This window comes from Colossoma macropomum, unplaced genomic scaffold (genome assembly GCF_904425465.1).
Source record: "Colossoma macropomum unplaced genomic scaffold, Colossoma_macropomum, whole genome shotgun sequence".
NCBI lineage: Eukaryota > Metazoa > Chordata > Actinopteri > Characiformes > Serrasalmidae > Colossoma > Colossoma macropomum.
In genome coordinates this window covers 45,678,510-45,691,861 of record NW_023494792.1, presented here as the reverse complement: position 1 = coordinate 45,691,861, position 13,352 = coordinate 45,678,510, and the positions used below count along the sequence as shown (strand labels likewise).

The window sequence follows — 13,352 nt, the reverse complement described above, 5'->3', positions numbered from 1 at the left end:
AAATTTTTTGGACCCGTAGATTCGCGGGTTTTTCTGTTTTTCTTACAAAGTCAGGAGATTTTGTCATGACGTGTCATCTTTTTGGCATTCTTGTGTAGAAGTCAGTGTACTGATGTTTGATGATTCATGTTATCCACTACATTTTATACTTGCATATGTGGTGATTTTTTCCCCCATAACGATTTTACTATTGAAGAGAACAACAGACACATTCCCATGTACCTTAGCTTCTTCCATCTGCATTATGTTAGCCTGGCAGTCAGCAATACTATCGTTGATGTAGTCAATGTTTGCAGTGAGAGATTCCATTTCCTCGCCGAAAGACATGATGGTCCTATCTGCATCTGTGCCCTCTGCTGCAATTTTATCCCTCTTCCTCAAAACCTTCTCCCTGCGTTTGGTTAGCTCCTCTCGTTGCTGCCACACACAAACAAAAACATTACTACACATTAGAGCAGTGAACCATAATTCACAGATATACATGGTAAACTCAAATGGAAATGTATGGCACAATTACATTAAGTTCATACAACAATTTATATTTATTGAGTGCAAAAATTAGACCAAAGAAGACCATAGACTGGAAACAAATCACAATGCATTGTAAAAAACAAAACAAGTAACAAAGTCATTCTACAGTTTAAAAATTAATCTTTTTAAACTGTGTTATGCTTAAATAGGACACTGTGATCATGGCACTGTACTCCTCACCTTGAGGAGACGGTTCATATCTGCCTCCATGTTGGAAATGGTCATCCTTTGCATGATGATGTCACTAATACGTCGCTCCAGCGACTGCCATTTGGCCCGTGCTGTCTTAGTGGACACACCTCCTGTTCTCATTTGGTACTTCCTATGGCACACATTTCATTTTTATTATTACTACACCGCATCAGCCTGTTACATTTGCACTGTTCAACCCAAACAGTAGTCATTTTACACTTCTAACTTCCTTAAGTTATTATCTGTAACTTAAGTGATGCTTCTAATGTCTTTCTGTTTTGCACCAGCTGTCTTCTCCAATTCTCTATTTATTGGCAATAAAAAAATCTTTATGTTCTATCCTGTCACACCAATAACAATCAGGCAGATAAACATGTATACTAAGGAAGCTTCACTGAAGATGAAAATAATCCCTCCAATATTAAAAAGTAAGAAGGCATAGTGAATGCAGGTGGACAGTACCTGTTTTCGTTAGGTGCAGCAGCCCCGGTGGTATGTGGTCTGGCAGGACCAGTGCGGGGGGAAGGCTCATGTAGAGGCTCAGGCAAACTGACCTTACGACTGACCTTCCCTGAGGTGGGCCGCACCTGCCGCCTCAGAGCTGTTACCTATGTTAAAGATAGCAAAAAAAACAATTTATAACTGCTATAATCAATTGCATATTAAATCTCTTGATGATTTGTTAAACTACAATTTCTTGTTTTACTCATTACTATATCCAGTATTACTGTTATTATTCTTTTTCATAACATTTTTATTACATTCGTATTTCTTTACTTATTTTTGGTGTTTTGTTTGTTGCTTTTCTCTTATGCTTTTTTGTTATTTAATTGTAAAGTATTTTGAACTACATTTCCATGTATGAAAGGTGCTGTTTAAATAAAGTTTATTGTTATCGTTATTCTCTAAAGCCAAAGCTACATTGTGCCAGTGTGTGTGCTACAACTGCCTCACACTGCAACGGTACACTACACTTTTCTATGGGCGATGGACATTTAAAGAGCTTATATCCTAGTACTTATATCATTTTTCTTGTACTTAATATTTTTATTTCCTTATGACACATTTTGGTTTTATGTACCAAAACAGTCATGATTCATTTTACAGGATCGATTTACAACCTCTCTTTAACCGTTTTTTGTTAATCTGACTTTAAGACTGATATATATAAATGACCTCTCTTCTGGTTGACTGTGCTGCACTGTGTACAAAAAATAGCCCAAAATGACACTTCAGCATTAACGGGCAGGGCTCAGCTGCTTTGAGCTGATAAGACTGATACATGATAATGAGTTAGATTTTGTGACATAACATAAACAGCAAATTCAAAATGGACAGTTTTTTGCAGTCTAGCTTTCATATATGATCGGTATGGACTGGAGAGTGAGCTGTAAGTTTTGAAACTCACTAACAATAGTTATATACCACATCAATCTCTTTCATTTAAAAAAAAAAGTGAGAGAAATTTAGTGTTTCATGATAAGTGCCCTTTAAGATGACCTTGTCTTCCTCTTTCTCTCTCACCTCCTCTGTTCTCCTGCGCAGGATGAGCTCCTGCTGTCTTTTCTGTGCCTCCAGTTGCCGTAGCTGGTGCTGTAGGAAAGAAGAAAAAAGGAAAGAGTTGAATGAGAAAAAGACAGGGAGTGTTAATGCTAGGTTTCTGAGTCTATGGCTGACACTCTAGGCCAGATGTACATAATGCCACAGGACCAGAGCAAAAAGTGCCTTGATGCAACCAGAATATGTGCCCATACTAAGTCTGTTCAGTCAATTTCATGAGACTGTAGCTTATCACACAAACTTGCATAGCCCTGCCTACTAACTGCTCCCTCATTAGTGTTTAAAAGGCACAATGAAATAATGGAGTTGTCAAGAAGCTGGAGACAAAAAACAGAAAATGAAAGCAATACCATAGACTAGGGGTGCGGGAAAAATCGATTCTTAGATGCATCGCGATGCAGACGTGAACGATTCTGAATCGATTCACAAATGTCAAAAAACGATTTTCTAAATATTTGATTTATAACAAAATGTTGACAGAACGCAAAAGGCGGAACTTGGAAGTGGGTAAGTGCAGCGCCCGGACAGTCTCTGGCGGCACACAACAAAAAACACTACTGGATGAGTGAGAAATCCGACCGGCTCCCTCTGCATTAAAGCCAGGTTAGATCAGGAGTCACAACACAAATGATAAGAAGAGCCATTTTGTCCTTTTAACAAAAATCAAACCAGCTTGGGAGCCGCAACATTTAATGTCCAGTATGTCTCAGTATGTGCCGATGCCCTAGTATAGACTAAACAATATAAACGAAAACGCAGATTTACTTCGACCTGCTTTAAGCTTCGCCTACAGCCGCTTTCCTCCCATCTCCGCTAGAAAACCTTTCCTCAGAAGTTGATCAGTGAAATGTCTCTCAGCGTTCGACTGTTTTACGAGGCTGAAGTCGCTTCTTATTCTCCAGCTTCTTGTTCAAATTTACCCGTTCCACCTTAAATTCTAACTGAGGCGTCTAATGTAAATGCGGCAACATTTAAGGTGGAACGGGAGAATTCGCAAGAGAAGCGACTTCATCTTCGCAACCGTTTAGTGTTTGACAGTCTCTCGTTGCAGATTTAACGTACCAGGAAACCAACTATGGTGCTTATGAATGTGAATAATGCATTGCTGCTATGTGACCTGCAGTCTGCACGCCGGTTCTCAGTCGTTGCGAAACACGGCTTTCGCACTACGTTGCACACGACCCGTCTCAAAGACACTTTACTGACACAGCGACGCCCCCCCGTCTCTACAACGAGACCAAAACCGAAGTTATAAAATCACTAAAGAAAACGAGTAGAATAGCTGTAACATGTGCTGCGTGGACATCCATCACCACTGGATCTTAATTCACCCTAACAGCGCATTTTATCGCAGATGAGTAGCAGCAGCTTCTCGTGCTCCAAACAAGAGCACTAAATGAGAGCCTTCTAGTTCACTTGCCACATCACTTCCATTTGATTTATTAAAAAAGATATTGGAAGTAAATTCATTATGGATCATTACAAATACTTTGCTTTAAAAGTACCAAGTCACTTTAAATAACAATAACACCGAGTTACTTAGTCACTTTACAATGTATATTGTCTCTACATTCTGTATATATCTTGTGTATATTTTGTGTATATTTCATATATTTCAGTTGGTTTTTCTTGTATTTTTATTTTTACTTATTTACTTTCTGTAGAGTGATTAGCTGAGCCTGACCACAAGCATTTAAATACACAAATAAACTTGAGCTCGAAACTTGAGCTCACACAGTGAGAAAATATAAATGCTATATAGAAAAAAAAGATGCATCGAGATGCATCGATAATCGTTTTATAATCGCATCGCAGCCCTCTGAATCGTAATCGAATTGAATCGTGAGGTGCCTAGAGATTCCCACCCCTACCATAGACTGTGCGTGCATACTGCAGCTGCATCACTGCATGTTTTTCACTGCATCTTCTCACTCACATCTTTTGGAACCGAAATAAAGTGGTTTTAAAAGGTGGCAGAAAATCGATGCAAAACTTGTCGTCGCAACTTGTTCAATCTTTAGTAAATCACGTGGAATATGTAATCAGCTGCACATGCAATATCTCCAGTCACAATATGCGCGACCTTCCCTCAAATGTATATGCATTAGAAGAGAAGCGCATTTTGCATTTTACAGTGCACACAGCCCATAAAGTGAGTTTAGGCCAGTGTGTCAGTTTTGTACATAATGTGCAGGTACAATGTGTAAGAACTGCACCTGAAACTAGTATAAACGGCTTAGTACATCAGGTACTCTGTATCTATGTGCACTGAAAATTAAATGTATGTCACCTCCTGTCTGCGCTGATCCTTTTTGAGTGAGGCGATCTCACGGTTGCGGCGGGTTTCTGAGGCACGGTTCCTCTCCTGCTGTTCCTTCATTTGCTTCATCAGCCCCACCTGACCATGATACAGTTTATGAGCACATGATCATACAAATAGTGCCTCTTCAATCAGTTAAATGATTAATATATTTAGTATATTTACATATATTACATATATTTACAATAAATATAACTAATTGTTTGTGACTACCTAAAAACAATTCAACTACACCTCATGTACTATATATCTATATATCTATATATATCAATATTTTTATCAATATATATAAATGTATGTCAATATATATCAATACACATGCTCTTTTATTAAAATCATAAATTTTTTTACAGTGGTGTGGAAAAGTTTGAACACCCCCGCTCAAACTACAAGTTGAAAATGTTACATTCTCTCCAAGGACTTAACTAGGGTATAATATTTTTCTGGAATTTGTAGTGCACAATTTAGTTTAACAAAAAAGTAAAACATAAAATATAAAATGTGCCTTTTTTTTTTTGCACATGCCACATTTTATGGGTTTTTTGTGTTAAATTCAACAAATAAACAGTACTATGTGCAGAAGTGCGTTCTCTGTAGAGAATGTGCAACTTATTTTTAACTTAAAAAAATCAACAAAACGTCATTTGACCAGGGGCGACTGTATATCACAAAGTAATTTATTCAAAGTCTTGTCATACACATCAAGTATGAAAGGTTATGAGACAAACACCTTTGTCTTCTTCATCTCAGAGACATCCTGTTGCAGTTTCTTCAGCTGTTTCTCGTACTGTGACTGGTTCTTGAGCAGGCGGGCATGCTCCTTTTGAGCCGACTGCAGTTTCTGCAGCTCCTTATTCATAGAGCTCAGCTTCCTCTCATACTCCGCCTTAATCTTCTTTGCCTTCTCCTCTGTACATGACTCCACTGAGCCTGAAAGCACAGGCCACCGTCATTTCTGGTACTCAAAGGTATAGTTTGTACACAAATGCTACTGTGCCTTGAGATGAACAGAAGCATTCAGGGTATGAAAATGGCAGCAATTAGCAAAGAAATTCCAACTGCCCGCTTTTCGTGTTTTAGTATTTGCTGGACAAACTGACCCTTAACAGATGTCAATCCCCTGTCTGTTCAATCTTATGTGGTTGGTGAAATCAAGTTATTACAAATGTGAACACCAGGTGGTGCTGAAAGAGAATAGAATTAATGGAACAGAGATCTTGCTTCTTTGCAAACTATTTATCAGTTACATTTCCTACTTTGTGTTGATGCTGTTAGAAGATGGATTTGACATGCTGCCACTGTGGAATTGACAGGAACCAGTCTGATTGCTTGTGCATAAGATAAACATAGGTAGAAGGAAGTAAAATCCACCTTGCCACATTTCTGTGGTTATTTGGTTCATTAAAAGACAATGACTAACTTGTGGGAAATTTTCTTTTAATATGCGAGTAGTTAAAACACATTCCATTCTCTGAGAGGACATCATCAGAATTTTTATTTTTTTCATTTTGAGATTTTTTTCAGTTAGTTATCCTGGTAAAATTATCTTGAGCAAATTTGAGAAAAGGTCTGGAAGAAATTTAGGGGTATTTGTCACCCTCTATAAAGGTTTCCCAGTTAGACTCCTTCTCTGTGAAGCATTGTTGGTTTATTGCCACTTCACGTTTTGAGTGGCTCTCTGTAATTTTGCATTGTCTACTTTTTTTGGGACCTCTTTGTCTGGATTTTGGATTTTGATCTTTGGACTCTGATTTTGATATCTTTGCTGTGAGCTCAAACTGAACCTTGACATTTGACCCTTTTTCTCCTTGTGTATTCAGAGATTTTGGATGGTGAACTGTGCTACTGTCTATGGCTCTCCAAAGGACACGGCTAAAATACGTTACAGCATCATAGTCCAAAATATGGACTATGCTGTTGGAATGGGGGCTTTTCCTTTTGGCAGTCTGAAATGAAGGGCTGATATGATTGCTATGTTCCTGCTTGTTTGGGCAGTTATCTCATCTGGTTTTTGAAGCCATGCCTCAGTGACCCAAAATTCCCATACGCAACTTCAGTGTATTTCACAGCATACCCATGTTGTGCAGCACACGGTCTCTCTCCAGCTGTGTGTCTCGGATCTTGCTCTGCAGCATCATCAGTTTCTGCTCATACTGCTGTTTAAGTGTGTGAAGACGCCTCTGGCTGTTCTCCAGCTCATCAATCAACTTCTGCTTAATGGCAATCTCGCACGTAATGTTGGCCAGGTCTGCCTGGAAGTCCTCTGAAAGACACAAAAACAGACACAAACATACCATAATCAACAGATCGTAGACTTTAGCTTGTATAATACAAAAGCCTCCAAACATCTTGCACTCAGCTGTCCTCCAAACATCTTGCAACAGCTGTCCTCATTCTTTATGAGGTGAAGTTGCTGATGTACTTATTAAAACGTTACATTACAGACAGTAAGCCAAGCTTTACGATGACATGCTCATAACAATACAGAGGTCTTCTCACTTTTACTTATATAGTCCATTTCTTAAGCTCAAGGATGCTTTACAACCACATCAACCAAGAAGCTAGACAAGACTAGAAAATCATCAACATACATAGCAAAACATTTAAAAAACAAAGAGTCAACATATGAGACAGCACCACATAAACAGCATATTGAAAGACAGAAGAGTGAAAACAAAGGAGTCTTTAGCAAAAATACTGAAGAAGAAGCATCTTGAATGGACTAAAGGAGTGACTTCTATAAATTCGCGGCTCCCATGCAAAATGATCCACCACCCGTGGAGGTCATTCTAAACCTCAGAACTTTGAGAAGGCCTGATACAGCCGATCCTAGAGATGGAGGAGCTCATCAAGGTAATTAGGGGCCGAGTCATGCAGCGCTTTTAGAACACCGGAGTTTCACCTTTTTCATCCAGCTCTGAATCAGACTCGTCTGAGCTCTCTTCTGCCTCCATCTCATCCTCTTCTGCCTCTCCTTCACCGTCATCTCCCTCCTCACTTCCTTCCTATCTCAGGCACAGGTGGGAGAATAATATCAACCTCAGAGTCATTTCAATACTATCATACTTAATGCCATGAACGGCATACTACTGCTTATTACTACAGAACAAATAATATAAAAATCCAGTACAATGTGCAGTAATAGTATACAGTCATACTTTGTGTATCACAATGTGAAACAGTAGGAATCTTAAAATATAAATATGATCCAGACACAATGATTTCAACATAAACGTACCCCCTCTGCCTCCTCATTGGTTCTATCTGAGGACTGGTCATTGTCAGGGCCTTCTTCCTTGATGACACTGTAAGACAACTAAAGTTTAAAAATTACAGGAAACAATTTCTAAAACCCTAAAATTCTAGGTATGTTTATTAACGCCTTGATTATGTCAGTAAAGATGAGTGGTTAGTACATAGATCACCAAAATCACTCCTATGAATTTCAGTCCTATCTCTACGATGTTAGTGAATGGGTTAGTATACTTTTCCTGCTAGATGGAGAGAACAGCAATTATTAAGTGATTAAAAACAAGGAAGAAACCCAAGGCTTCTTTATAGGGGTGTGACGATACGATACGATACTGTGGGTTTTTCACCACAATATGATTAATTATCAATGCAGAAGTTAAAAAAGAAATGCAAACATTTTTTTTTCATTTTGTTGGTCAAAGTCCAACAGTCAAACCAACACTGCAACACCTGGTGAAAGCATAATTTAAGAAAACAAGTAATTTTCTAAAAGGACAAATACATTTAAATTGTTTTGGGTGCAGCGTGGGTTTCCTCCGGGTACTCCGGTTTCCTCCCACAGTCCAAAAACATTCAGTCAGGCCGATTGGACACGCTAAATTGCCCCTAGGTGTGAGTGTGTGTGTGACTGTGTATGTCTGTCTGTCTGCCCTGCGATGGACTGGCAACCTGTCCAGGGTGTATCCTGCCTTCCGCCCAATGACAGCTGGGATAGGCTCCAGCACCCCACCGCGACGCAGAAGGATAAGCGGTTTAGATGATGTATGTATGTATGTATGTTTTGGGTGCATAAATTGTTTCAGGTGTAGCTTGTGTTTAGTGACATATTGTCTATACTGGGATACACTGTGATATTTTTTTTTTAGTTTTAGCTATATTATTATCAATATATTTCACAAAAATGAAAATAGCAGTGTATTTGTCAGGCCAGGCGGTTTATTTCTAGTTTTTAAATTGTATTTTGTGCACCTTATACATGATTTCCACACTGATAAAAAGTGATGCTTTGAACTAACATGATCAAAATGTGTTAAGTGGTTGTACACAAATAAAATGTATTACACGGACATAAAAAGTTGCAAAAACAAGCAAATTTGAAGAAGGCAAATGTGTTGATGTAACACGTTTTCTTTGTGTGCAACCGCTTTTTTTTTCAGACCAGAACTTCACATTTAATTTCAATGTATGCAATCTAGTGGATGCTTTACATCGCTTTGAACAGTTAAAAATACATAAAAACTAGATAAATAAGTTTTATGAGTAGCATTATTGAGGAAGCATGGTTCATTAATGCTAGTTTATTAAACTTCATTAATGCTAGTTTAATGGGTTCATTACCTTCACTAATGTTAATGTAAATGTTATCTGATCGTAATACAATGATATATTCGGAAAATATACTCAATTTATGCTGGTATATCTGATATTGCAATTTTATAGCATAAACTACATTTGATTTACAGCACATATGGTCTAACAAAATTGAAAAAATAAATAATATGCGTATGAAACCACTTCTATTCCTACCTATTGTACATAAATATGTTTCTAAACGCCCACAGATGACTGTATATATTAAGGTGTTAAGGTTAACTCATTTTTTTCTTGTAGTATAGAAGAACCATTGATTCTGAAGGGAAATGATTAAGATGTAGGAGAATTAGAGTAAATTAAAGGCTACAGTGGACTGCTCTTCCAGGTATTGCAGCTATCTGCATATCTACGACTGGCATTAGTGGTTCAAAGGCAAAGCGGCAGAGCGATGTGATCAAACCTGTCATTCTCAGGGTCCTCATGGGCACATTCTGCCATCTGTTGCAGTCTTCAGTGTGAGTGGGGGTGAGAAAGTACAGTAAGGAACACCAGGTGAGTGAAAAGACCTTCACTGGTTTATCTCTGAGAGCTGTATAATATTGTCACTGTCATAATAAACTCTTTTATCTTGTAACCTCCTTCCTAGTAACAGGCAGCAAAACATAACAGCTATGCTTCCATGCATGGCGGTCTTGTGATATATGCTAATTTTGACCTTCACTGAGAATATGCCAGTATCATTCTTACCTTGTTTTTTCAATGGGGCCTAAAATTGGAACATGTGGAACAGTCTACCAGTATAGTGAATGTTACAGGAATACAATAGTATGTAAACACAGTGCAAACTGCATTCATTCAATGTTCTCTGTTTCCCCTCACAAAGTGTTTGACTTTCTGTTTCTCACATTCTTGCTACCCTTTTGGCATGTAAACTGTAACACAAATTTAACTTTGTTATTGTCAAAACGTAAGTATTCTGGATTATTGTGTGCCTAAATGAAATAATGTAGACTTTATTAAACACACAAGGAGAACCCCACCTATGCATGGAAACTTTGTAGGCCTTGTCAAATGCTTTCCTCAGTGAAAAATAATCACTGTCTGTGGTTATAATCATAGCTGTCATTCTCAGTAATTGAGCGTAGTAAAAGTAACTCCAAAGGCACAGAGCCCAAACAGTGGAAGGGTAGGGCACAGAGCCGATGGGTAATTACCCAAAACATACCCAGACATGCTACCCTCAGCCTATAGACTGCGTAAATCCCATCTCACTGCTTCTCCCACAGCACTGCAGGTATGTGAGGAGCTTACCTCTTCTTTTTTTTCTTCTCCTTCCTCTTCAGCTTCTCCAAGTCCTTCTTGGCAATCTCAATGATGTCAGAGGCCTCCTTCTCTGGGGCGAGGAGCGCAGGGGAGAAAGAAGTGGGTCCGCCATATAGTGATGAGCGTGTGGACGCACGAGAGAGGCTCTTACGTAGGTTCTCATTCACAGCCTCACTCTCTAGAAGCTTGGCCCTGGAGCCCATGAAACACACAAACACAATTATGGGTTTGTTTATATGCAAAGTCCAGGACAAGAAGTCATGCATATGGTCCACATGTAATGTAACTATATTGTTGTTGCTGAAAGAAAACTTTGTATCTCTATGTATGTACGCATGTATGTATGTGTGTATGTACATATGTATTTATTTATTTAATAATTAGAAAATGTCAGCTGCCATTTACTCCACATCAAAATTTTGACAATCAGACCAGCTAAAATAGACCCAAAGGAAGTGTGTGTGAGTGTGTATATATAGTATGTGTGCATATATATATTCACTATATTGCCAAAAGTATTCGCTCGTCTGCCTTCACACACATATGAACTTGAGTGACATCCTATTCTTAACCCATAGGGTTTAATATGATGTTGGCCCACCCTTTGCAGCTATAACAGCTTCAACTCGAATTTTTGACCATTCTTCCAGAAGCGCATTTGTGAGGTCAGACACTGATGTTGGACGATGTAGGCCTGGCTCGCAGTCTCCGCTCTAATTCATCTCAAAGGTGTTCTATCAGGTTGAGGTCAGGACTCTGTGCAGGCCAGTCAGGTTCTTCCACACCAAACTCGCTCATCCATGTCTTTATGGACCTTGCTTTGTGCACTGGTGCGCAGTCATGTTGGAACAGGAAGGGGTCATCCCCAAACTGTTCCCACAAAGTTGGGAGCATGAAATTGCCCAACTCCTGAAAAACAACCCCACACCATAATCCCCCCTCCACCAAACTTTACACTTGGCACAATGCAGTCAGACAAGTACCGTTCTCCTGACAACCGCCAAACCCAAACTCGTCCATCGAATTGCCAGACGGAGAAGCGTGATTCGTCACTCCAGAGAACACGTCTCCACTGCTCTAGAGTCCAGTGGCAGCACTTTACACCACTGCATTCGACGCTTTGCATTGCGCTTGGTGATGTAAGGCTTGGATGCAGCTGCTCGGCCATGGAAACTCATTCCATGAAGCTCTATACGCTGTTCTGGAGCTCATCTGAAGGCCACATGAAGTTTGGAGGTCTGTAGCTATTGACTCTGCAGAAAGTTGCCGACCTCTGTGCACTATGCGCCTCAGCATCCACTGACCCCACTCTGTCATTTTACGTGGCCGACCACTTCGTGGCTGAGTTGCTGTCGTTCCCAATCGCTTCCACTTTGTTATAATACCACTGACAGTTGACTGTGGAATATTTAGTAGCAAGGAAATTTCACGACTGGACTTGTTGCACAGGTGGCATCCTATCACAGTACCACGCTGGAATTCACTGAGCTCCTGAGAGCGACACATTCTTTCACTAATGTTTGTAGAAGCAGTCTGCATGCCTAGGTGCTTGGTTTTATACACCTGTGGCCATGTAAGTGATTGGAACACCTGAATTCAATGATTTGGATGGGTGAGTGAATACTTTTGGCAATATAGTGTATGTGTATACCACCAACACATAAGAATTTTCTAAACATAACCTTAATCTTAATAATGAAAAAACACAAAGTCAGAATCAGTTTTAGTCCTGACAATCTAGGTTACTCCTGTTTTCTTTTCTTTCTTTGACCTCAAAATGTATGAAAATAAGTACAGACACATGCAAACCCAATGCACAACTAGAGAGATGCACAAACATACACAGACACAGCCAAGCATTACTCAGCATTCTAGTAAAATTTTAATGCCCACACAGAGATTAGAGAACATTCATTGCACTCTACCTGAGCTCCTCAATCTCTTTGATGTAGTTTTGGATCATGTTACCAATCTCCTCATTCCCTTCACCTGCAGAACAACAGCAGAGAAATCCACTTTCAACCACAAACATCAGAATGTAGCGAGCACAGTGAAATCTAATCCTCAGAAATGACAAGATTACACCTTGTATAGCCTGACCCCATAATGTGCAGTTAAGCACAAATAATTACAACAAACAGAAAAACGAAGTAAACTACAAAACAGTAGGGTCAGGTGGCATTTTGCACAACATGTCTAAACTATGTAATTATCAGTGATTATCACCACAAACAATGGAAGCAAAAATATACAGATGTGTCAATATCATCTTTCTTTAATGGCCTAAATCATCATGCATGTTTGCAACCAGATCAGGTTGTTAAGTAATCTCAAACACACTCTCTTATATGATTTCTGACAATACATGAAATTCTGTAAAATTTAAAAATAATAATAACTTAAGAGGAAAATTAAATTTTCGTCGAACCATTGCTTGAAACCCTGTAAAGACATAGGTGTGGTATGTTCAAATTGTTTACATTTTTTTTGTCCATTCTAAAAAATGTAAAGCATTTTCACAAATCAAATTTGGGGTAACTGTACCTGCTCTAGCGAGGACCTGGTTGGCCTGGTCGCTCAGCAGCTGGGTGAGTCGAGCTCTTTGGGCATCGATGGTCTCCTGCATGGCCTTAACACGCACACGTAGGTTATTATTCTCAGTCTGCAGCATGGAGTTCTCATGGACCATGTCGTTTATGCTCTCCAAGCCGTCTTCCCCAACCATACGCTTACCCTGTCCACATATAACATCAGATGGACACATTTCTTTACAGAATACATCAAGTTTATTTATTTTTGTTCAATAAAGATATCAGTGTCTTCTGTCTACTGGACTTCACTTGTCCATGTTCTCTAGCAA

At 39.2% G+C, this 13,352-nt stretch overlaps 1 protein-coding gene across 5 annotated transcripts in view; it reads right to left on the bottom strand.

Moving 5' to 3' along the window:
* Positions 1-13,352, bottom strand: part of LOC118812376 (kinesin-like protein KIF21A) — a 55,985-nt gene that overhangs the window by 13,706 nt on the left and 28,927 nt on the right. For 4 of the 5 annotated variants that reach the window (XM_036577341.1, XM_036577343.1, XM_036577342.1 and 1 more), the window contains exons 9-21: positions 13,037-13,226; positions 12,418-12,481; positions 10,481-10,684; positions 9,630-9,677; positions 7,842-7,908; positions 7,506-7,608; positions 6,678-6,866; positions 5,334-5,533; positions 4,574-4,681; positions 2,248-2,316; positions 1,186-1,331; positions 712-853; positions 223-417 (exon numbers count right to left, since the gene is read on the bottom strand). In XM_036577341.1, the coding sequence (XP_036433234.1) occupies positions 223-417; positions 712-853; positions 1,186-1,331; positions 2,248-2,316; positions 4,574-4,681; positions 5,334-5,533; positions 6,678-6,866; positions 7,506-7,608; positions 7,842-7,908; positions 9,630-9,677; positions 10,481-10,684; positions 12,418-12,481; positions 13,037-13,226 (1,725 nt within the window). The remainder of the gene's footprint in view (positions 1-222; positions 418-711; positions 854-1,185; positions 1,332-2,247; positions 2,317-4,573; positions 4,682-5,333; positions 5,534-6,677; positions 6,867-7,505; positions 7,609-7,841; positions 7,909-9,629; positions 9,678-10,480; positions 10,685-12,417; positions 12,482-13,036; positions 13,227-13,352) is intronic. The other variant, XM_036577345.1, reaches the window with a different exon arrangement.